This window comes from Salvelinus fontinalis, chromosome 18, assembly GCF_029448725.1.
Source record: "Salvelinus fontinalis isolate EN_2023a chromosome 18, ASM2944872v1, whole genome shotgun sequence".
Taxonomy (NCBI): Eukaryota; Metazoa; Chordata; class Actinopteri; order Salmoniformes; family Salmonidae; genus Salvelinus; species Salvelinus fontinalis.
The window spans coordinates 50,800,274-50,825,485 of NC_074682.1; the positions used below are offsets into that span (position 1 = coordinate 50,800,274).

Here is a 25,212-nt window from a genome sequence, read left to right on the forward strand (position 1 = left end):
AACACTATTATTGCACACAGAGTCCATGCAACTTATTATGTGACTTGTTAAGCACATTTTTACTCCTGAACTGATTTAGTGTTGCCATAACAAAGGTGTTGAATACTTTGACTCAATTTAAACCCATTACAGTGCCTTCGGAAAGTATCCAGACCTCTTGACTTTTCCACATTTTGTTACGTTACAGCCTTATTCTAAAATGTATTAAATAGTTTTTTTCCCTCCTCAATCTACACATAATGACAAAGCAAAAATAGGTTTTTAGTAGGGGTGAAACGGTTCACAAAACTCACGGTACGATACGGTACGGTTTCGATACATCGACAAAATGAATACCTGAGAAATATGTAATTTTGTATTTAGATTTTCCATTTATTATAATAGTAAACATGGGATGCTTAAATTCCCAGGAACATATGGAAACAAAGGGACAACAAAAAACAGTGCCTGCCTTATAACATGAAATAAAATAGTCATTTAAAACAGCTTCATCAAGAGTGCATAGTCCAGCATCAGATATCAAAATGAAGTCACATAGCAGTGCCTTAAACAAAATAGGACCACTTGAGACTGGTTACTTGAACAAAAGTGACAAATAATTTTTTTTAAATCAGATTTTCAAGTTTTTCTTTACGAAGATTAGTCTATCCACATGATCTGCAGTGAGCACAGATCGTGTTGCTGTGACAATGTCAGCCGCTGTGGAGAATACCCTCTCGCTCGGGACAGAGGTCCCAGGCACAGCCAGGTAGCTGTGGAGAATACCCTCTCGCTCGGGACAGAGGTCCCAGGCACAGCCAGATAGCTGTGGAGAATATCCTCTCGCTCGGTACAGAGGTCCCAGGCACAGCCAGATAGCTGTGGAGAATACCCTCTCGCTCGGGACAGAGGTCCCAGGCACAGCCAGGTAGCTGTGGAGAATACCCTCTCGCTCGGGACAGAGGTCCCAGGCACAGCGGCTTGCTAACATGGCAACATGAGGATATATTAACTATTTGGTCTTCCACCATGTAAGAGGATCAGCATCCAGGAGAATACAGTCCACTTCCCTGTATGAGGTCACCTCCTCCTCCATGACCTTGACCTTTGACTTGGTTCCCTGCTCCTGGGTGGTGAACAACTCTGGAGGAGAACCCCTGTCGTCTCTGGAGAGGGGTTGGCTCCTGTTGTATCTGTGGCTTGACCCTGCAGAATTAAATTAGATAAAAATTACTATCTCTGAGGTGGCTTTAAAAATATGATTTGTTGTTGGAAATATATATCAGACACTATTATGATAATTACAATTATTACGTCATAATTAATTGTTAAATCACTAATTAATAAAATAATAAATGTCACATTAACAAAATAAATACAATACCTGTTGTATATTGGTCACAATCTCTGCTGTGAGATTGTTGTAGACTCTCAGACGAGCAGAAGCCTCTAGGTGCAGCAGAGACTTGAACCGGGGTTCCAAAGCGGTGCTCTTGTGTAAGAAGTCTTGGACACCAGGGTCAGCATATCTAGGCTCCAGGTTAACTCTGATTAGCAATCTTGACACCCCTTACTGCGGGTTCATTTTCATCAGATGCCACCATTAATATTCAGGATCATTGTTTTCATAGGCAGGATCATGGAAACTGATGGAATGCTCTCAGTGCAGATCAGTGTTGTGACTGTTCTGAGAGGTTTTCACACTTTGAAAACTTCCTCTGCTAGTCTTATGTCATTTTCAGACAAGGTCACAATATCTTTGACATTCTTCCTCACAGCTTGATCAGTCAGTGTAGAATACACCGCAACTTTCTACTCAAGGTATCTCTCGACCATGTCATTGCTTGAATTCCATCTAGTAGGGACATCTTGGATTAGTTTGTGGTTTGGCAGCACCAGCATCTCCTGTTGTGTCTTGAAAACATGTTCAGCAGTTGTGCTTTTATGAAAGAAGGATACCACCTTCCTGATCTGTGCTAGGAAGCGAGAGATTGGATTCACTGACGTTTCTTTTTGAGATGCTAGATTAATAACGTGAGCAAAGCATCCTATCTGTGGCCCAGTCCAGCTAGAGCAACTGCATTTACAATGTTTCTAGTGTTGTCAGTGGTCACAGGAATCGTTACATCATCCCTCTCCAACTTCCACACTGCGACTACTTTCCTCAGCTCCTCCCCCAAGTTTACACTGGTGTGACGACTCTCAAGGGGACGTGTTTGAAGGACATGGCTTTTTATCTCCCACTCTGCCGTAATGAAATGAGTCGTTACAGTAAGGTAGCTCTCTGTAGCTCTAGACGTCCAACTGTCTGTTGTTAGAGCAACAGACCGCTTTTCTGAAGTCTTGCTCTCAAGTAGTTCTTTAGTTTTTTTGTATAAGGCAGGTAATAATGTCTGGGAGAAATGTGTACGGCAAGGAATAGTGAAACGCTCGACCACTTTAAATATGTTTCTGAACTCTGCATTCTCTACCACAGAGAAGGGTCTCATATCTGCCGCTAGGAATTTTGCTACTGCTGCGTTGATACTGTATATTTATCCTTATCGGAGTCAGCCGCATATTGTTGCCTGAAGGCTGTGGGGAGAAGTGGTTGCCGTTTCATTTTTTTCGCCTAGTCCCACCAATTGGCACTTTGGGGTGATGTCGGCACAAATGAGTAGTCATGTTACTCGTATTGACACTCTAATAGGCTATCAGCAATGAACAGAGCCCACATGTTGGAGGAGTTTATCCACCACTCTAATAGGCTATCAGCAATGAACAGAGCCCACATGTTGTAGAAGTTATATCCACCACTCTAATAGGCTATCAGCAATGAACAGAGCCCACATGTTGTAGAAGTTATATCCACCACTCTAATAGGCTATCAGCAATGAACAGAGGCCACATGTTGGATAGGTTTATCCACCACTCTAATAGGCTATCAGCAATGAACAGAGCCCACATGTTGGAGAAGTTTATCCACCACTCTAATAGGCTATCAGCAATGAACAGAGCCCACATGTTGTAGAAGTTATATCCACCACTCTAATAGGCTATCAGCAATGAACAGAGGCCACATGTTGGAGAGGTTTATCCACCACTCTAATAGGCTATCAGCAATGAACAGAGCCCACATGTTGGAGAAGTTTATCCACCACTCTAATAGGCTATCAGCAATGAACAGAGGCCACATGTTGGAGAAGTTTATCCACCACTCTAATAGGCTATCAGCAATGAACAGAGCCCACATGTTGGAGAAGTTTATCCACCACTCTAATAGGCTATCAGCAATGAACAGAGGCCACATGTTGGAGAAGTTTATCCACCACTCTAATAGGCTATCAGCAATGAACAGAGCCCACATGTTGGAGAAGTTATATCCACCACTCTAATAGGCTATCAGCAATGAACAGAGGCCACATGTTGGAGAGGTTTATCCACCACTCTAATAGGCTATCAGCAATGAACAGAGCCCACATGTTGGAGAAGTTTATCCACCACTCTAATAGGCTATCAGCAATGAACAGAGGCCACATGTTGGAGAAGTTTATCCACCACTCTAATAGGCTATCAGCAATGAACAGAGCCCACATGTTGGAGAAGTTTATCCACCACTAATAGGCTATCAGCAATGAACAGAGCCCACATGTTGGATGAGTTTATCCACCACTCTAATAGGCTATCAGCAATGAACAGAGCCCACATGTTGGAGAAGTTATATCCACCACTCGTTGCCAATCCCTTGTTATAGTTTACAGGGAAACCAAAATATTCCCAGACGGCAGACCTGAAAGATCCTGTGGCGTCTTCTAGTTGTGTTGCTCCTTAGCATTTAGCTAACTGCTCATTTCTTCATAAACTAATTGCTGCTACGACGACGGTCTCTCAGCTCTGTTCTCGCTGGAGTGAAATAACTAATGAGCGTAGCCGCATACAGCTACGAGACAAAACTTTTTTTTTTTAAAGACAACTTTATTACTATGTGGATATTTTTCCCACGTTAATTTATACGCCATCGGTTTATGCAATAATATTTTTTTTACAATTAAATATATATATTCCTAGCTATAATATATGATTAATGTATTGTTCGGCAGTGCGTACCGAACCGTGCACCGTGGACCCTGTAGCGAATGGTTCAGTACGAATACATGTACCGATTCACCCGTAGTTTTAGAAAAAAACTGCCTTGATGACAACAACTTGCCCAGCAGGTGAAGGCTGACATAAAGGTGAAATGGACACTGACTGTAGGTACGGCTTAATTCTAAGTGCTAGAGTGGATACTGGAACAGCGATCGAAGATTAGTGCTGTTTGTGTGACATGTATGGTGGCAAAATGACAAACTCTGTTATACACATGCACTGTATAAGCCTTAAACCTGTACATTCCCACTGTCTGTTTCTCTCATGTAAGAAGAAGCCATTGTTTTCCCTCTCTTGTTTCAGAGTAACTTGTTCACACGGCCAAAGACAAAAGAGCCTCTGAGACTGTCCAGTGTTTGATCCATCCTGTTCTTTTCCTTTCAAGGACACAGCTGTGTGGAGATATGAAGAGAACAGAGGCTAGTTTGAGCAGCAGCAACAATTCTATCAGCAGAAAGGAGTAACAAAAGTGCAGCTTGTTCGCTATGTTCCCACCATGATCTCACACACCTGCTAAACTGCCACGTAGACAGAGGTTGTATTTTCCTTGTTGGTCTCTTAACGCTGCACTGTTAAGTGGATTGTTAACCAGCTCCAGATTTGTAAATCTTATTGCAATGGGATTTTTTATTTGAATTTCCATGACATATGCAGTGGGATGCCATGGGATCTGCCTGGTATCTAACCTGCTCTGCCCGCTGGGCCTGGGGGTGGTTCTCCAGGTAGGTGCCCGCCAAGGCGGTGCCCACGATGGTCAGCCCTTTGCCTGCTTTCAGCTGGTTGGTCAGCGAGAGCAGACGAGGCTGCTCCACATTCTGCTCCACGTCTGTACTGACCAACACCAGCAGCTGAGGCCTGGAGGGAGAGAGAAGGAGGGACACAAGGAAAGGAAAGAGGGAAGGAAGAGAAAGGGTTTCAACATGTTGTTTTGGCAATGTACAAATATATATATACACACTTCTGTTATGCCAGTAAACACTTTGAATTGAGCACAGAGATGAAAAACAGAGCGAGATAGAGCAAGGTGACAGAGAGAAAGAAAGGTGTCGTAGAGGTGAGAAAGATAGAAAATAAGTGAAATGAAGAGAGAGAGAGAGAGAAAGCAAGGAAGTGTGCACTGAGGATATCATAAGTCCGTCTGAAAAACAATTATTGTCTGTTACTGCTGCAAGCAGCTTGAAACTAGAGATGAATGAAACGGAACGCTCAACATGCACAGACTTGTTGTTTATTTTCATGTTACTTATGTAGCTGATACACAAATGTGCCTGTGTAGCTTATTTGTGTGTGTGTGTGAATCTCACCTCCAGTTCTTGGTGTGTGGCGGCCCCTCCTCCAGTCTCATCAGAGCGTATCGGGCGGCGCTGAGAGAAATGCCTCGTATCCCATCACCCCACTCTTTCTCCGCCCTGCCACACAATCAGACACATGAGGTTATATCATTCAATCATACATAGTAAGTTATTATTACATCATGATCTATAACTGTGTTATTACATGTCTATGACAATTTAAAATGCCAACGTTATAACATTGTTATTCAGTCAAATACATAGGCTTCTAACACATCTAAATGTCAAGCTTATTTTTACTGACAGGTAGGCTATTTAAAATCGCTTAAAACATCTGCCCGGGAGGCATCGTTGACTCGCAGTCGACGTTCAATGAACAAAAGTCCCTTGAAACACTTTAATTCTGTCACGATCGTCTTTCTGTGGAAGAGAGGACCAAGGCGCAGCGTGATACGAATACATCTTCCCTTTTTAATGAAGAAGAAACAAACACGAACACTAATACAAACTAAACAAAAAACAAACAAACGACCGTGAAGCTACAAAACGAAAGTGCAGACACAAGCTACTAACGTTTAGACATAGACAATTACCCATAACCTGCCTAATGCCTATGGCTGCCTTAAATATGGCTCCCAATCAGAGACAACGATAGACAGCTGTCTCTGATTGAGAACCACTCAGGCAACCATAGACATACCTAAACACCTACACTGAACACAACCCCATGAACTCTACAAAAACTCCCTAGACAATACAACCACCCAAGACTAGACAAAAAACACACAAACATCCCCCATGTCACACCCTGACCTAAAATAATAAAGAAAACAAAGATAACTAAGGCCAGGGCGTGACAGTACCCCCCCCCCCCCAAAAGTGGCTGACCACTGGACGGAGGGGCAGCTCCGGACGGAGGGGCAGCTCCGGACGGAGGGGCAGCTCCGGACTGAGGGGCAGCTCCGGACTGAGGGGCCCTCTAGGATGGTCTTCAGTCCAGGACTCGCTGAAAGGGTCGCCGCTCCAGAGGCGCCACCAAAGCGGGTAGTGACTATGCGTTCGGAGTCCGCACCTCAGGAGGGGGGTACTGTCACGTCCTGACCATAGTTCTTATGTGTTTTGCTTGTTTTAGTGTTGGTCAGGACGTGAGCTGGGTGGGCATTCTATGTTGTGTCTAGTTTGTCTGTTTCTGTGTTCGGCCTAATATGGTTCTCAATCAGAGGCAGCTGTCAATCGTTGTCCCTGATTGAGAATCATATATAGGTGGCTTGTTTTGTGTTGGGATTTTGTGGGTGCTTGTTTCCTGTGTCAGTGTTTGTGCCACACGGGACTGTGACGGTTAGTACGTTTGTTATTTTATATAGTGTCTTGTCTTCGTGTATATTAAATCATGGAAACTTACCACGCTGCACATTGGTCCTCCGATCCATCTTGCCTCTCCTCGTCGGAGGAAGAGCTAGACTGCCGTTACAAATGCATATTTCCCCATAGACAGAATTGATACTCTGTTTTCAACCAAGCTTTCCCATCAGGCCATGTCATTGGAACCCAAAACATTGTCTCAGCACAAGCCATAACACTAAACCGTTCAAACCATACATTTCCCCCGTAACGGGACCGACTGAATGATGGCTGATAGAACACAGGTAGCTCTTCACTCACCCGCGGAACTCGATATACTTGTAGATACTGCCAGCAATCACCATGGCGACGATGGCGTAGAACCAGGAACAGATGAACATGAGTGAGAGACACAGACTCATACCCAGGAAGGACAGGGCCCTGCAGAGAGACAGAGAGGAGTAGACATTAGAGAGAGAGAGAGGAGTAGACATTCGAGACAGATAGAGGAGTAGACAGAGAGAGAGAGAGAGAGAGGAGTAGGCAGAGACAGAGAGAGGAGTAGACATTGGAGACAGAGAGAGAGAGGAGTAGACAGAGAGAAGAGGAGACATTAGAGAGAGAGAGAGGAGTAGACAGAGAGAGAGAGAGGAGTAGACATTAGAGACAGAGAGGAGTAGACATTAGAGAGAGAGAGAGGAGTAGACAGAGACAGAGAGAGGAGGAGACATTAGAGACAGAGAGAGAGAGAGAGAGAGAATGAAATTATCAAATATACAGACAACAAATTCCAATTGGCTATACTAAAACTCTTTAACATCATCCTTAGCTCTGGCTTCTTCCCCAATATTGGTAACCAAGGACTGATCACCCCAATCCACAAAAGCGGAGACAAATTTGACCCCAATAACTACCGTGGGATATGCGTCAACAGCAACCTTGGGAAAATCCTCTGCATTATCATTAACAGCATACTTGTACATTTCCTCAGTAAAAACAATGTACTGAGCAAATGTCAAATGGGCTTTTTACCAAATTACCATACAACAGACCATGTATTCACCCTGCACACCCTAATTGACAAACAAACAAACCAAAACAAAGGCAACGTCTTCTCATGCTTTGTTGATTTCAAAAAAGCATTTGACTCAATTTGGCATGAGGGTCTGCTATACAAATTGATGGAAAATGGTGTTGGGGTAAAACATACGACATTATAAAATCCATGTACACAAACAACAAGTGTGCGGTTAAAATAGGCAAAAAACACAGGGATGCAGCTTAAGCCCCACCCTCTTCAACATATATATCAACGAATTGGCGAGGGCACTAGAACAGTCCGCAGCACCCGGCCTCCCCCTACTAGAATCTGAAGTAAAATGTCTACTGTTTGCTGATGATCTGGTGCTTCTGTCACCAACCAACGAGGGCCTACAGCAGCACCTAGATATTCTGCACAGATTCTGCCAGACCTGGGCCCTGACAGTAAATCTCAGTAAGAGCAAAATAATGGTGTTCCAAAAAAGGTCCAGTCGCCAGGACCACAAATACAAATTCCATCTAGACACCGTTGCCCTAGAGCACACAAAAAACTATACATACCTTGGCCTAAACATCAGCGCCACAGGTAACTTCCACAAAGCTGTGAACGATCTGAGAGACAAGGCAAGAAGGGCATTCTATGCCATCAAAAGGAACGTAAAATTCAACATACCAATTAGGATCTGGCTAAAAATACTTGAATCAGTTATAGAACCCATTGCCCTTTATGGTTATGAGGTCTGGGGTCCGCTCACCGACCAAGAATTCACAAAATGGGACAAACCCCAAATTGAGACTGCATGCAGAATTCTGCAAAAAATCCTCCGTGTACAACGTAGAACACCAAATAATGCATGCAGAGCAGAATTAGACCGATACCCGCTATCAAAATCCAGAAAAGAGACGTTAAATTCTACAACCCCTTAAAAGGAAGCTATTCCCAAACCTTCCATAACAAAGCCATCACCTACAGAGAGATGAACCTGGAGAAGAGTCCCCTAAGCAAGCTGGTCCTGGGGCTCTGTTCACAAACACACCCCACAGAGCCCCAGGATAGCAACACAATTAGACCCAACAAATCATGAAAAAACAAAAAGATAATTACGTGACACAATGGAAAGAATTAACAAAAAAACAGAGCAAACTAGAATGCTATTTGGCCCTAAACAGAGAGTACACAGTGTCAGAATACCTGACCACTGTGACTGACCCAAACTTAAGGAAAGCTTTGACTATGTACAGACTCAGTGAGCATAGCCTTGCTATTGAGAAAGGTCGCTGTAGGCAGACATGGCTCTCAAAAGAAGACAGGCTATGTGCACACTGTCCACAAAATGAAGTGGAAACTGAGCTGCACTTCCTAACCTCCTGCCCAATGTATGACCATATTAGAGACACATTTTTCCCTCAGATTACACAGATCCACAAAGAATGCGAAAACAAACCTAATTTTGATCAACTCCAATATCTATTGGGTGAAATACCACAGTGTGCCATCACAGCAGCAAGATTTGTGACCTGTTGCCACAAGAAAAGGTCAACCAGTGAAGAACAAACACCATTGTAAATACAACCCATATTTATGCTTATTTATTTTCCCTTTTGTACATTAACCACTTGACATCGTTACAACACTGTATATATACATAATATGACATTTGTAATATCTTTACTCTTTTGAAACTTCTGTATGTGTAATGTTTCCTGTTAATTTTTATTGTTTATTTCACTTTTGTATATTATCTACCTCACTTGCTTTGGCAATGTTAACATATGTTTCCCATGTCAATAAAGCCCCTTGAATTGAATTGAGACAGAGAGAGGAATAGACATTAGAGACAGAGAGAGGAGTAGACATTAGAGACAGAGACAGAGAGAGGAGTAGACATTAGATACAGAGAGAGGAGTAGACATTAGAGACAGAGACAGAGAGAGGAGTAGACATTAGAGACAGAGAGAGGAGTAGACAGAGACAGAGAGAGGAGTGGACATTAGAGACAGAGAGAGGAGTAGACATTAGAGACAGAGAGAGGAGTAGACAGAGACAGAGAGAGGAGTAGACAGAGACAGAGAGAGGAGTAGACATTAGAGACAGAGAGAGGAGTAGACAGAGACAGAGAGAGGAGTAGACAGAGACAGAGAGAGGAGTAGACATTAGAGACAGAGAGAGGAGTAGACATTAGAGACAGAGAGAGGAGTAGACAGAGACAGAGAGAGGAATGGACATTAGAGACAGACACATGCAGACAGAACTACAATATACTGGACATACAACATCTACTGTACATTAACCAGAATGAAAACACACACAGACACATTCAAGGCCTTTGTATCATCTCTCAGGATGTGCTGATTTGACCGGTTGTTGTGAGTCTCACCAGTGATAGAACTTGAAGCGTGGCCTCCAGTTAGGCGTCCTCAGGAGGGTTTGCAAGGCGCAGGCCAGGTTCACAAACATGTAGCACATCAGAAAGAACCTACACAACAGAAACAACGCCTCCAGACATTGCAAAAGGTGAAAGAGAGACAGCAAAGTGCCTAACAAATAAAAAATAAATGTTGTCTTTATTTGGACACATTACTTGCTTATAAGTTGTTTATAACCAAATAAAAACAATTCTAAGATTTTAATACTAGTAAATCATGTCATTGTGTTAAGAATATGTTTAACTTCACCTTATCAAGTGCTGAGAAGTATTTGTCCATTGTCAGATGTCTCTATTTTTAGGGAGCTTTGATATTGCAGATAGATAATGTCATATTTACGGTGCCCATATTAGGACAATCCATATTAGTACAGGATGAGTGCATCCCAGCACTCATGAATAGGGCCAAGAGTTGTACCTGGTCATGTGATTTCATCAGGAAAACTCTGGGCCCTAAATATAGGCTGTAAATACTAGGACCCAGAGTTTTAAATGTCCAAATAGTTATATTCTGTAACTAGGACCCAGAGTTGGGAAGAGGTGGGGAACAACTCCTGGTCTGGCTCATAAGACACTCACATGGAGAGGATGGGGGCCACTGCGTCCAGGGAGGCAATGAGGATCCCAATCTCACAGATACCCGCTGTCAGTAGCAAGGCCCAGGTGGGCTCCCCGTTGGCTTTCCCATGGCCAAACACCTGGGAGGACACATCACACAGAGATGTTAGATGGAATATAGATACCTGGGAGGACACATCACACACAGAGATGTTAGATGGAATAGAGATACCTGGGAGGACACATCCCACACAGAGATGTTAGATGGAATAGAGATACCTGGGAGGACACATCCACACAGAGATGTTAGATGGAATAGAGATACCTGGGAGGACACATCCCACACAGAGATGTTAGATGGAATATAGATACCTGGGAGGACACATCCCACACAGAGATGTTAGATGGAATAGAGATACCTGGGAGGACACATCCACACAGAGATGTTAGATGGAATAGAGATACCTGGGAGGACACATCCACACAGAGATGTTAGATGGAATAGAGATGGAATAGAGATACCTGGGAGGACACATCACACACAGAGATGTTAGATGGAATAGAGATACCTGGGAGGATACATCCACACAGAGATATTAGATGGAATAGAGATACCTGGGAAGACACATCACACACAGAGATGTTAGATGGAATAGAGATACCTGGGACGACACATCACACACTGAGATGTTAGATGGAATAGAGATACCTGGGAGGACACATCCACACAGAGATGTTAGATGGAATAGAGATACCTGGGAGGACACATCCACACAGAGATGTTAAATGGAATAGAGATACCTGGGAGGACACCTCCACACAGAGATGTTAGATGGAATAGAGATACCTGGGACGACACATCACACACTGAGATGTTAGATGGAATAGAGATACCTGGGAGGACACATCCACACAGAGATGTTAGATGGAATAGAGATACCTGGGAGGACACATCCACACAGAGATGTTAGATGGAATAGAGATACCTGGGAGGACACCTCCACACAGAGATGTTAGATGGAATAGAGATACCTGGGAGGACACCTCCACACAGAGATGTTAGATGGAATAGAGATAGAACTAACAGTAGTTCCTCCATTATTCCAAGGTAGGTTGAATGTGGATACTACTGAGGTGTTTTGGTGAACCACACATGAGACCTGAACATTAACATTAGTGTGCACAGACACCAAAAATGGTAGTGATCAATGTCACCTGAGACTGATATGAGATGTGTTGACAAACCAACATAACTAATGGTCCCAGATCAGTGTTAAATGCTAGAATGTTGACAGAATGATCATAACTAATGGTCCCAGATCAGTGTTAAATGCTAGAATGTTGACAGAATGATCATAACTAATGGTCCCAGATCAGTGTTAAATGCTAGAATGTTGACAGAATTATCATAACTAATGGCCCCAAATCAGTGTTAAATGCTAGAATGTTGACAGAATTATCATAACTAATGGTCCCAGATCAGTGTTAAATGCTAGAATGTTGACAGAATGATCATAACTAATGGTCCCAGATCAGTGTTAAATGCTAGAATGGTGACAGAATGATCATAACTAATGGTCCCAAATCAGTGTTAAATGCTTGAATGTTGACAGAGTTATCATAACTAATGGTCCCAGATCAGTGTTAAATGCTTGAATGTTGACAATGACAGACTGACCCGTAGGATGGGCACGACATTGTCCCTGGAGATGGCCTGCATGAGACGCGGAGCACCCGTCAAGCTCTGAAGCCCCGCCCCACAGGTGGAGAAAAAGGAGCCAATGACAATAACCCACGGTGACGGCCAGGCCAAGGTGCCAATGACCAGGTTACCATTGACGCCCTCCCCAAACCTGAGGGAGATGGACATGACATCCAGACGATCAGAAATGGAGAAATGTAGGAGAGCCTATTACCAGGATCCTATTCATTAGACACCAAATGGAAGAAAACTGACTGAAACATGGAGGGACTACCTGGTCTACTACTGCAATTAAAAGTGACCATTTTCATTTTCCGTTGCAAAATGTTTAAAAACTTTTTCAGTTATATGGCCCAGGTATGGCCTCCCTCACCAAGTACCTCAGAACTGGAAAAGGTTGACCGAGAAATATTGAAATAATTTTGCAGAAATGTGAACTTATTACCCATAACTTACTTGTCTCTAAGGACCACTCCCTCGATACAGGCACCGAACAGGACCACAGCTGACATGTCTATAAGGTCACATTAAGGAAAACAAACAAACAAATAAAGACACACACACACACACACACACACACACAGACAGACAGACAGACAGACAGACAGACAGACAGACAGACAGACAGACAGACAGACAGACAGACAGACAGACAGACAGACAGACAGACAGACAGACAGACAGACAGACAGATAGATAGATAGATAGATCTAGCACACAGGGACATATTCTCACATATCTGTTTTATATCTGTTTTATATCTGCACACTGAGTTTACAGTGCTGCATTGAGATAATAATGGTTTGACAGTGCGGTTATTGTTGGGTTATGTCTGATGTATTTTTATACATGATTGATTGCTTTGTCCTTTAATGGTCACTTGAAATGAAGATGAAGAGCAACATGGATATCATTCGTAACATACAGTAACAAGCTTGAGGCAATAGGCTCATTTCAATTCAACCTAAATTGTATGTATTTATGTTGGAAAGTAAAATACCAAAAGTTTTCGTATAAAATAGAGTTATTTTACTATTGACAGATAACATGTGATCCACAGCTATAAGTAGCGTGCACTAACCCACTGACTTCAGAAGTGGACCAGTATAAGGACAGTTAAATAAAGGTTAAATAATTAAAATAAAATAAGGATACACACTATTGAGGTAGTGGTGATGGCCATGATAGTGCCGATGGGGATGGACTTCTGAGCGTCGCGTAGATCTCCTGAGCGGTTTGATCCGGCCATGATCCCTGTGACACACAAGTAGAGAGGTCGCTGTAGAAGGAACTCTCCTTTTGTCAAATCACTACAACCAAACAACACAACAACGTTATCCTTTTAATAACAAACAGCTGCTTTTTTTGTGTTGAAGAAATTCTGACTTCAGATGAATCTTTTACTTTATCCTTTCAATCTTCCAATGAATTGATGTACATCTCCCATACCCCCCCCCCCCCAGATAGGAAAACAAAACACACAAAACAACACAAAGGCTGAACGTCAAAAGTATTTTCCCTTGTTTGCTTGTGTCCTCTCTCCTCCTCGAGATTCACCTTTGGTGAATTCACCCTTTGAGGATATGAGGAATCGAGGGAAATTACTTTTGAGAGTCAACCCTCTGTCTCTTCCTCTTTGCATCATCCGCTTCCTGTCAGCTGACCTGTGACGGAGGGGAAGTAGATTCCGACCAGCAGGGTGAAGAAGCTGGTGATGTCGGCCAGGACGTAACGGTTGGAGTTGGTCAGAGTGTCATCAGGGCCCTCCACGGTCGCGATCCCCTTCTTAGCCACCAGATCCCCCTTCTCCAGGTAATTCCCAAATAGGTTCTCTGTGTGTGAGGGGGTGGGGGGGAGAAAAAAAAAGAGACGGGGAGGGAAAAGAAAACAGGGAAAGAGGGAGGAGAGGGAGCGAGAGGGGAAGGTAAGGGAGATGAAGAGAGAGAGATTAGATACATCAATATCATTTAAAATGGCTTGACCTTAAGTTCTAAGAGCACAAGATCTTAGAGATCCAAGAGGGCTAACAGAAATTGTAGTATGTTTCCCGCAAGTGTGTGTAAGCATGTGTTCTGTAGATACAGTGACCTGAGTCTAGGGGGACCAGAACAATTGTGCTGTAGGTGTAACTGTTTAGAAAGAAAAAGTAGATAGCCACAAAATAATAGCTATTATAATAATATAGTAACATAACATTAGCATTTTAGCAAACTATTTTTTTCAAAACGACCTTCCGTCATGCTTGCAAACATTTTACGTATGGGTGACCACAGCGGGAATCAAGCCCACGATCCTGGTGTTGCAAGCTATACCAACTGAGCCACAGCGGACCAATAGCTTGTGTTTGTTCACCTTTGAGGATGCCGCTCATGACTCCAGGGATGCCCTGGATGAAGGACACGTTGTTGTTGACAAAGTACTCGTCGCAGGTGGCGTTGAGGAAGGGCGAGTCGCAGAAGACGTTCCACAGCTTGGTGGTGACCGTGCCGTTGCCACTCTCCAATGTTTTGGCGCACACGTCGAACCCTTTGGAGATCAGCGGGCGATTACCCAGCAGACACACTCTGCGCAGCAGGAGAGATGTGTTAGTGTGTCAGTGTGCCCGACCCGGGATTCAAAGCCCGTCCAACTCTTGAAAACGACTTTAGACTGAGTTAGCCACCTGAGCCGAAGCCTAGGCATTGGCTTTGAGAGATAGCACAAGTCTGTGGGTATCAGTCCCCATATTGAACAGTAGAGTCCTCCCTACTGAAAATGTCACACAAGATGAATATGTTCTATTTAACCCATCTGCTTATGTGCTGTGAATATAATTTCTATTTTAAATATACTGTACTTCAAATAATCTTAAAATGGGTGAACGTGTTTTAATGTGTACATTTCTACCATGGCATGAATGTATCTGCCATTTACAGTCTCAAATCCCAAATCCCCCATATCTGCCAAAAATCGATCAATAAATGATTTACATGAAACATAATTCACATCACACCTATATTCTTCAAGTTTGGATCAGCCCCAATATTGAAGAGTAGCCTCGTCCCAGATCTGTCTGAGCTTTCTATGGTCATTCTCATGTGACAATGACCGTAGGAGTTGGCAAGACAGCACAAACAGACTTGGAACCAGGCTAATTAAACATTAATTAATTAAACAGTAGGGTTGCTTACGGGAAGTCAGGTGGCTCGATGGCCGTCTTGATGACTCCGGCATACACAGCCAGAATGGACAGGATGACGCAGGCCAGGAAGAGTAAGGCTAACTTGTTGACGTACTTGACCCCCACAAACACCACCGTGGCCATGAAACTGAGCACAATGGTGCCGTACACACGCATGTTGTTCAGCATGGCCGCCTCCGCCTCGGCCCCCTCCAGACCCTCCATCTTAAAAATGGCTGCCTGGGGGAGGATGTAGACCTATGAGGGGGGGAGAGGGAGAGGGAGAATTAGATCAACTGTAGAAACACAGAATCGGACACTCCCATTAAATCCTTTCAAATAGAGGGTTGAACAACCCAAGCATGGGATTCCTGTTCTAAATGAATCACCATTATATCTTATCACGGGTTAATCTAAAAATATAAAAATAGCTTTGCCATTAATGAAATCATAAAACCTGTAATTGCCCCATTGTTATTTGCCAGCAGCACACCACCCTGCATCCCACTCCTGACTTGCCTCTGAAGCTAAGCAGGGTTGATCCTGGTCAGTCCCTAGATGGGAGACCAGATGATGCAGGAAGTGGTGTTGGAGGGCCAGTAGGAGGCACTCTTTTCTCTGGTCTAAAAAAATATCCCAATGCCCCAGGGCAGTGATTCGGGACATTACCCTGTGTTAGGGTGCTGTATTTAGGATGGGATGTTAATTAAATGGGTGTCCTGACTCTCTGTGGTCACTAAAGATCCCATGACACCTGGCTAAATTCCCAATCTGGCCCCCATACGGTCACCTAATCATCCCCATCTTCCAATTAGCTCATTCACCCCTCTCTTCTCCCCTGTAACTATTCTCCAGGTTGTTGCTGTAAATGAGAATGTGTTCTCAGTCAATTTACCTGGTAAAATAAAAATAATTATCTGATTTGGTTAAATGCGGAAGACACATTTCGGTTGAATGTATTCAGTTGTACAACTGAATAAGTGTCCCACATTTAGATGCCATTTAAAAAAGTTGAAGTTGGAAGTTTACATACACTTAGGTTGGAGTCATTAAAACTCGTTTTTCAACCACTCCACAAATGTCTTGTTAACAAACTATGGTTTTGGAAAGTCGGTTAGGACATCTACTTTGTGCATGACACAAGTAATTTTTCCAACAATTGTGTACAGACAGATTGTTTCACTTATAATTCACTGTATCACAATTCCAGTGGGTCAGAAGTTTACATACACTAAGTGTACTGTGCCTTTGAACAGCTTGGAAAATTCCAGAAAATGATGTCATGGCTTTAGAAGCTTCTGAAAGGCTAATTGAAATCATTTGAGTCAATTGGAGGTGTACCTGTGGATATATTTCAAGGCCTACCTTCAAACTCAGTGCCTCTTTGCTTGACATCATGGGAAAATCAAAATAAATCAGCCAAGACCTCAGACAAGTCTGGTTCATCCTTGGGAGCAATTTCCAAACACCTGAAGGTACCACGTTCATCTGTACAGACAATAGTATGCAAATATAAACACCATGGAACCACACAGCCGTCATACCGCTCAGGAAGGAGACACGTTCTGTCTCCTAGAGATTAACGTACTTTGGTGCGAAAAGTGCAAATCAATCTCAGAACAACAGCAAAGGACCTTGTGGAAGATGCTGGAGGAAATAGATACAAAATTATCTATATCCACAATAAAACGAGTCCTATATTGACATAACCTGAAAGGCCGCTCAGCTAGGAATAAGCCACTGCTCCAAAACCACCATAAAAAGCCAGACTACGGTTTGCAACTGCACAAAGATTTTTGGGAGAAATGTCCTCTGGTCTGATGAAACAAAAATAGAACTGTTTGGCCATAATGACCATCGTTATGTTTGGAGGAAAAAGGGGGAGGCTTGCAAGCCAAAGAACACCATCCCAACCATGAAGAATGGGGGTGGCAGCATCATGTTGTGGGGGTGCTTTGCTGCAGGAGGGACTGGTGCACTTCACAAAATAGATGGCATCATGAGGCAGGAAAATTATGTGGATATATTGAAGCAACATCTCAAGACATCAGTAAGGAAGTTAACGCTTGGTTGCAAATGTGTCTTCCAAATGAACAATGACCACAAGAATACTTCCAAAGTTGTGGCAAAATGGCTTAAGGACAACAAAGTCAATGTATTGGAGTGGCCATCACAAAGCCCTGACCTCAATCATATAGAAAATTTGTGGGCAGAACTGAAAAAGCGTGTGCGAGCAAGGAGGCCTACAAACCTGACTCAGTTACACTAGCTCTGTCAGAAGGAATGAGCCAAAATTCACCCAACTTATTGTGGGAAGCTTGTGGAAGACTACCCGAAACGTTTGACCCAAGTTAAACAATTTAAAAGCAATGCTACCAAATACAAATTGTGTGTATGTAAACTTCTGACCCACTGGGAATGTGATGAAAGAAATAAAAGCAGAAATAAATCATTCTCTCTATTATTATTCTGACATTTCACATTCTTAAAATAAATTGGCGATCCTAACTGACCAAAGACAGGGAATTTTTACTAGGATTAAATGTCAGGAATTGTGAAAAACTGAGTTTAAATGTATTTGGCTCAGGTGTATGTAAAGTCAGTTAAGAACAAATTCTTATTTTCAATGACGGCCTAGGAACAGTGGGTTAACTGCCTTGTTCAGGTGGTGTAACTGGCAGAACAACAGATTTGTACCTTGGGGATTCGATCTTGCAACCTTTTGGTTACTAGTCCAATGCTCCAACCACTAGGCTACGCTGCCACCCCCACCATTGGCTAGGCCAGAAGCTTGAAGAAGGCATCTGCCATTCAACTGTATTAAGCCTGTCGCATGCTTCCCTGTTGAAACAGTTTGTGCATATATTATGACAAAATTCTGTGATGTTTTTGTTTGTTCAGCTGGTCGAGCACACACATTCTTTTCTTGAGGCGTCGAAGTCGAAGTTTGGTACCTGAAGTCTTTGCCCCTTCGGTGATGGGGAACTATGGAAGGGATTCTTCAATTAAGTGTTTGTTGTCATTCAACAATAAATACTGCACCAAACATCTTAGTTAAATGTAAAATTGGGCGACTAAGACCGCCTTTGCAAAAACATACAAATTAATTACAGATTTCTTGATTTATCTTAGATTAATTCTGATTATTTTGAGGAAGCGTACACTGGCTATGTTGTTGATAAGGCGTCTCAAAAGGGACAAACAGTAATATTGCAGTTTTTTTCTCATTTTTCAAGTCAAGGTCTTTTAAGGGAGTATGCGAGGCTCGGATGTCCTCTTCGCCTAGCAAACCTATGTATGCAGACACCTTAAGGGCAAAATTCTGGAGTGACAGTGGAATCAACCAATCACATTTTGATTTGTAATGGGTTCTACCATTTTTACAAAAATGTATGGAAACTTCCACCTTCTCGAAGGCTGACAGGTGCAATAGTGAGCAGCACTTTTCCCACGGTGTTGCTAGATTTTGTTGTAGGCTAGTGTGCTGCAGCAGGAGGTGTTTTCAAAGAGGATGTTGTTGCTAATTTGTTAACTTCTCCCTTTTCAAGATGAACTTTCAACAAGAAATTAAGTTTCAAATGATCATAATTTGGTGAGTGGAACAGTTTACATATTTTTTTTTCATTGCAGCTCGCTTGCTGTTGTTAGCTAGCTATCTCTGAAAAGAATGATTGGGACCTACTGGCTTATTATGTCTGAGTGAACAGGCTGCATACTCTTTAACATCATGCTGTGTGTGACTTCTGTCTTTGTGTTTTACAAAAAGGTGTGCTCTCCTACATGGAGTGCGCAGGTATAATGGTCGCTGTATTTTCGGCATCACAAGCCTGTCACACTCACAGCCTTTGATGTGTCACTGTTGTCGCTTTTGGTGATAGTGGTGTCGTTGCGTGCTCTCGCCTCTCCTCCTTGTCAAAATGTGTGAGAGGAGATAGTCTAAGTAGAGAAACCTCAGACCTCCAATGCATATTGAGAGGAAGACAAGGAAAGAGGAGGCGAGGAATCATGGAAATACAATTGAGATGCACCCCTAGGGTGTAGATAACACTGGACCAAAGTGATGGCAGTTTCTACGAATGGTCTCATTATTCTGCCAATGGCTTTATCTCTCCTTTATGCAGATTTACATAATTACTCAGCTCTTAATCCAAGAGAGAGGAGCGACAGGGAGAGGCGGAATCAGTGTGGAAAAAGAGAGGGAGGGGTACAGGGAGAGGGAGAATCAGTGTGGAAAAAGAGAGAGAGGAGCGACAGGGAGAGGGAGAATCAGTGTGGAAAAAGAGAGAGAGGAGCGACAGGGAGAGGGAGAATCAGTGTGGAAAAAGAGAGAGAGGAGCGACAGGGAGAGGGAGAATCAGTGTGGAAAAAGAGAGAGAGGAGCGACAGGGAGAGGGAGAATCAGTGTGGAAAAAGAGAGAGAGGGGGACAGGGAGAGGGAGAATCAGTGTGGAAAAGAGAGGGAGGGGGACAGGGAGAGGGAGAATCAGTGTGGAAAAAGAGAGAGAGGAGCGACAGGGAGAGGGAGAATCAGTGTGGAAAAAGAGAGAGAGGAGCGACAGGGAGAGGGAGAGGGAGACTCAGTGTGGAAAAAGAGAGGGAGGGGGACAGGGAGAGGGAGAATCAGTGTGGAAAAAGAGAGAGAGGAGCGACAGGGATAGGGAGAATCAGTGTGGAAAAAGAGAGGGAGGGGGACAGGGAGAGGGAGAATCAGTGTGGAAAAAGAGAGGGAGGGGGACAGACAACGATGAAAGATCTTTATATTTATTATAATTCATTGTGGACAGTTGGAGAGGGAGAAAATAGCATCAAAGCAGGATAAAGAGAAACAAAGACAGACAAATTAAGAGGGACAGGAGGACATGCACAAAGACAGGACTGAACCAAAGAAAGAGAGAGTGAGATGGGCAGACGGAAAGAGAGATGAAAGAGAGAGCGAGATGGGAAGACATAAAAGAGAGAAAGAAAGAAACAGACAGATACACAAACACGCAATCAGAGGGAGAGCGAGAGAGATAGAAAGAGAGGGAGAGAGAGAGAGAGAGAGAGAGATAGAGAGGGAGAGAGAGGGAGAGAGAGATAGAGAGAGATGGATAGATAGAAAGATAATTATTTCAAGCCCAGGTTCTTACCAGTAAGAGTTCGATGGACCCCAGGATGTACATGGCTCCAGCAAACGTTGTTCCCAGGTAGAAACAAATGCCCACGGCGCCCCCAAACTCAGGCCCCAGAGAACGGGAGATCATGTAGTAGGAGCCTCCAGCTGCAGACAGCAAATAAATACACACACTCTTTCAATGACATATTGTACTTTTAAATTACAGTTTGTATACAAACTGCATCTCAAATTAACTGATTTGAAATGATATGGATTTGGAATGATGTTTGTGAATTTCTTCTTTTAAAGCATCTCTGTATTTCATGTCATGTTAAATGTAAATGACCCAAACCCTGCTATTCTCCAATCAGAGCAGGGTCTCTGACTTTGGGAAATGAAAATGAGCGTTTCTTATTGGACATGTCCAGGCAGTCCCTCCCTATTTCAGCCCATTTTCTACATTTGGTGCCTAATGAACATGACCCAGATTTACACCACAAAATGGTGGCTAGATTGTTACTCCACTGCCCAAGCATGTCATTTCCTCTCACCTCTGATCTCAGCCAACCAAGGGGTGAGTAAGCCAGGATGAGACGTGATTATTAGATACCATCTCTAATCACATAAACACAGACATATAAGTTTCATGTGGGGTCTCAGGAGTCTGGACGTGACTAATATTATAGCGTTGCTAGGGCTAAAACGATGGATATGCATTTTTGAGGCAAAACAAGCACTTTAGTAGAAGTAGTAGTTCCAATAGCAAGGCCGGATGCCAACGCATGTTCACCCACCTGGAACAACACCATTGGTGGCAATGGCACTCATGGAGATTGCAGTCAGCATAGTCTAAAGAGAGAGGGAGAGAGAAGAGAACAGAGAGGGGAAATGGGATGTTAGTATTGTATTACGTTCAATCTGTTATTCACTAATGACAGGATATTTCACGGGCATTGCAGGCGAAACACAAATGAGGAAAAAATGACCATGTCTGGAGGAGCAGATTATTTTTGGTTCGTACTGAAGGACACCAATGATCAGTAATGAGTAGAGACGTGACGAGAGGCAGCGTTAGGACATGGAACAATAGAGACGTGACAAGAGGCAGCGTTAGGACATGGAACAATAGAGACGTGACGAGAGGCAGCGTTAGGACATGGAACAATAGAGACGTGACGAGAGGCAGCGTTAGGACATGGAACAATAGAGACGTGACGAGAGGCAGCGTTAGGACATGGAACAATAGAGACGTGACGAGAGGCAGCGTTAGGACATGGAACAATAGAGACGTGACGAGAGGCAGCGTTAGGACATGGAACAATAGAGACGTGACGAGAGGCAGCGTTAGGACATGGAACAATAGAGACGTGACGAGAGGCAGCGTTAGGACATGGAACAATAGAGACGTGACAAGAGGCAGCGTTAGGACATGGAACAATAGAGACGTGACGAGAGGCAGCGTTAGGACATGGAACAATAGAGACGTGACGAGAGGCAGTGTTAGGACATGGAACAATAGAGACGGACTGTAGACAGGCATTTCTAAAGAACCCATACTACAGCAGCAAGGTAAAGGGAGTAGAACTAGAAGAGGAGAACTCTGTGTGTGGGTGGGTGTGGGTGGGTGGGTGGCTGGGTGTGTGTGTGTGTGGGTGTTTGTGTGTGGGTGGGTGTGTGTGTGTGTTTGTGTGTGTGTGTGGGTGGGCGGGCGGGTGGGTGGGTGTTTGTGTGTGTGTGTGTGTGTGGTTAGGTGGGTGGGTGGGTGTGTGGGTGGGATGGCGGTGAGTGTGTGTGTGTGTGTGTGTGTTTGTGTGTGTGTGTGTGTGTGTGTGTGTATGACAGAGGAAGAGTGTGTGTGTGTGTGTGTATGACAGGGGAAAAGTGTGTGTGTGTGTGTGTGTGTGTGTGTGTGTGTGTGTGTGTGTGTGTGTGTGTGTGTGTGTGTGTGACAAGGGAAGAGTGTGTGTGTGTGACAAGGGAAGAGTGTGTGTGTGTGACAAGGGAAGAGTGTGTGTATGACAGGGGAAGACTGTGTGTGTGACAAGGTAAGACTGTGTGTGTGACAAGGGAAGAGTGTGTGTGTGACAAGGGAAGAGTGTGTCTATGACAGGGGAAGCGTGTGTGAGAAAGAGAGTGAGTAATACATGTGTAAGAGAGAGTGACAGAGGGAAAACTAAAGAGACTTGTGGGATTCAAATAAATCAAGTCATTAATGTGTGTGTGTGTGTGCGTTTGAGAAACAAATGATGCCTTAACAGTAACAATATTTCATTTCCGTGGTTCCTTAATGTCTATATAGACAGAGAGTGAGAGACAGAGAGACAGAGACAGAGACAGAGAGAGACAGAGAGCGAGAGAGACAGAGAGCGAGAGAGACAGAGAGCGAGAGAGACAGAGAGCGAGAGAGACAGAGAGCGAGAGAGACAGAGAGCGAGAGAGACAGAGAGCGAGAGAGACAGAGAGCGAGAGAGACAGAGAGCGAGAGAGACAGAGAGCGAGAGAGACAGAGAGACAGAGAGCGAGAGAGACAGAGAGCGAGAGAGACAGAGAGACAGAGAGCGAGAGAGACAGAGAGCGAGAGAGACAGAGAGCGAGAGAGACAGAGAGCGAGAGAGACAGAGAGACAGAGAGCGAGAGAGACAGAGAGCGAGAGAGAGAGAGAGACAGAGAGCGAGAGAGACAGAGAGCGAGAGACAGAGACAGAGAGAACAGAGAGCGAGAGAGAAAAGAGAGACAGAGAGACAGAGAGCGAGAGAGACAGAGAGACAGAGAGACAGAGAGCGAGAGAGACAGAGAGCGAGAGAGACAGACAGCGAGAGAGACAGAGAGCGAGAGAGACAGACAGCGAGCGAGAGAGAGGGACAGACAGACAGCGAGAGACAGAGAGCGAGAGACAGAGAGCGAGAGACAGAGAGCGAGAGACAGAGAGCGAGAGCCAGAGAGCGAGAGCCAGAGAGCGAGAGACAGAGAGCGAGAGACACAGAGAGCGAGAGACAGAGAGCGAGAGACAGAGAGCGAGAGACACAGAGAGTGAGAGACAGAGAGAGTGAGAGACAGAGGACAGAAAGAGAGAGGTGTGTGTAATAACTAGCAGCCGTCTTCCTGTGAGAGGAAGGGGGGCGTGGGCGATGGTTAATGTCACCTGTGGACACTGCCGTCTGTCTGGATAAACAACAATCTGCACAACCTTGCTGTATTCCTAATCGGGTCACAATGAAGTAAGGCTCCCTCTCTCTGAGGAGAGCAGAGAAGACAGTCATTGTTTAAGTGTTTTATCTGATGTATCTGGGCAAGCTGAAACATTTTAGGAGGTAGTTTGAGGCTGAGCTACTCACTCGATACAGCTGTGTGGTAACGTTATAGACGTAGATAGAGTACTGACTGTCACCTGAGAGGGACTCAATACTCAAGCCCTTCATTGTAACTCTTTCTACTCTTTATATAACTCTTTACACTGTATCATTAGGACAGTTAATAGGATGATATGAATCAGCGGAGACAATGTCGTTAGCAAGTATATTATTGAAGTAGATGGGAATCATATTTAAGGAGGAGCCATTTGGGCCAATGCAGTGTGTGTGGTTCAGGGAATTAGAGATATGAGAGATATGGTTCTTTATGAATCACCAGAGAGATGGTTCATTATGAATCACCAGAGAGATGGTTCAATATGAATCACCAGGGAGATGGTTCAATATGAATCACCAGGGAGATGGTTCAATATGAATCACCAGAGAGATGGTTCATTATGAATCACCAGGGAGATGGTTCAATATGAATCACCAGAGAGATGGTTCAATATGAATCACCAGAGAGATGGTTCATTATGAATCACCAGGGAGATGGTTCAATATGAATCACCAGGGAGATGGTTCAATATGAATCACCAGAGAGATGGTTCATTATGAAACACCAGAGAGATGGTTCATTATGAATCACCAGAGAGATGGTTCATTATGAATCACCAGAGAGATGGTTCAATATGAATCACCAGGGAGATGGTTCAATATGAAGCACCAGAGAGATGGTTCATTATGAATCACCAGGGAGATGGTTCGATATTAATCACCAGAGAGATGGTTCAATATTAATCACCAGAGAGATGGTTCAATATGAATCACCAGGGAGATGGTTCAATATGAATCACCAGAGAGATGGTTCAATATGAATCACCAGAGAGATGGTTCATTATGAATCGCCAGAGAGATGGTTCATTATGAATCGCCAGAGAGATGGTTCAATATGAATCACCAGAGAGATGGTTCAATATGAATCACCAGAGAGATGGTTCAATATGAATCACCAGAGAGATGGTTCAATATGAATCACCAGGGAGATGGTTCAATATGAATCACCAGAGAGATGGTTCATTATGAATCACCAGAGAGATGGTTCATTATGAATCACCAGAGAGATGGTTCATTATGAATCACCAGAGAGATGGTTCAATATGAATCACCAGGGAGATGGTTCAATATGAATCACCAGGG

General features: G+C 43.7%; 1 protein-coding gene and 1 long non-coding RNA gene across 5 annotated transcripts in view; both read right to left on the reverse strand.

Annotated features, from left to right (window-relative positions):
• Positions 1 to 25,212, reverse strand: part of LOC129815714 (solute carrier family 12 member 5-like) — a 317,619-nt gene that overhangs the window by 19,322 nt on the left and 273,085 nt on the right. For all 4 annotated transcript variants that reach the window (XM_055869773.1, XM_055869772.1, XM_055869774.1 and 1 more), the window contains exons 5-17: positions 21,517 to 21,571; positions 20,757 to 20,887; positions 15,638 to 15,885; positions 14,820 to 15,031; positions 14,132 to 14,299; positions 13,623 to 13,721; positions 12,924 to 12,981; positions 12,444 to 12,618; positions 10,787 to 10,905; positions 10,160 to 10,258; positions 7,062 to 7,181; positions 5,412 to 5,516; positions 4,794 to 4,962 (exon numbers count right to left, since the gene is read on the reverse strand). In XM_055869773.1, the coding sequence (XP_055725748.1) occupies positions 4,794 to 4,962; positions 5,412 to 5,516; positions 7,062 to 7,181; positions 10,160 to 10,258; positions 10,787 to 10,905; positions 12,444 to 12,618; positions 12,924 to 12,981; positions 13,623 to 13,721; positions 14,132 to 14,299; positions 14,820 to 15,031; positions 15,638 to 15,885; positions 20,757 to 20,887; positions 21,517 to 21,571 (1,758 nt within the window). The remainder of the gene's footprint in view (positions 1 to 4,793; positions 4,963 to 5,411; positions 5,517 to 7,061; positions 7,182 to 10,159; positions 10,259 to 10,786; positions 10,906 to 12,443; positions 12,619 to 12,923; positions 12,982 to 13,622; positions 13,722 to 14,131; positions 14,300 to 14,819; positions 15,032 to 15,637; positions 15,886 to 20,756; positions 20,888 to 21,516; positions 21,572 to 25,212) is intronic.
• LOC129815719 (uncharacterized) lies at positions 349 to 4,778 on the reverse strand. The gene is made up of 2 exons (XR_008753464.1): positions 1,364 to 4,778; positions 349 to 1,185 (listed from the first exon to the last, which is right to left on the reverse strand). It is a non-coding gene; the product is annotated as an uncharacterized LOC129815719 (long non-coding RNA).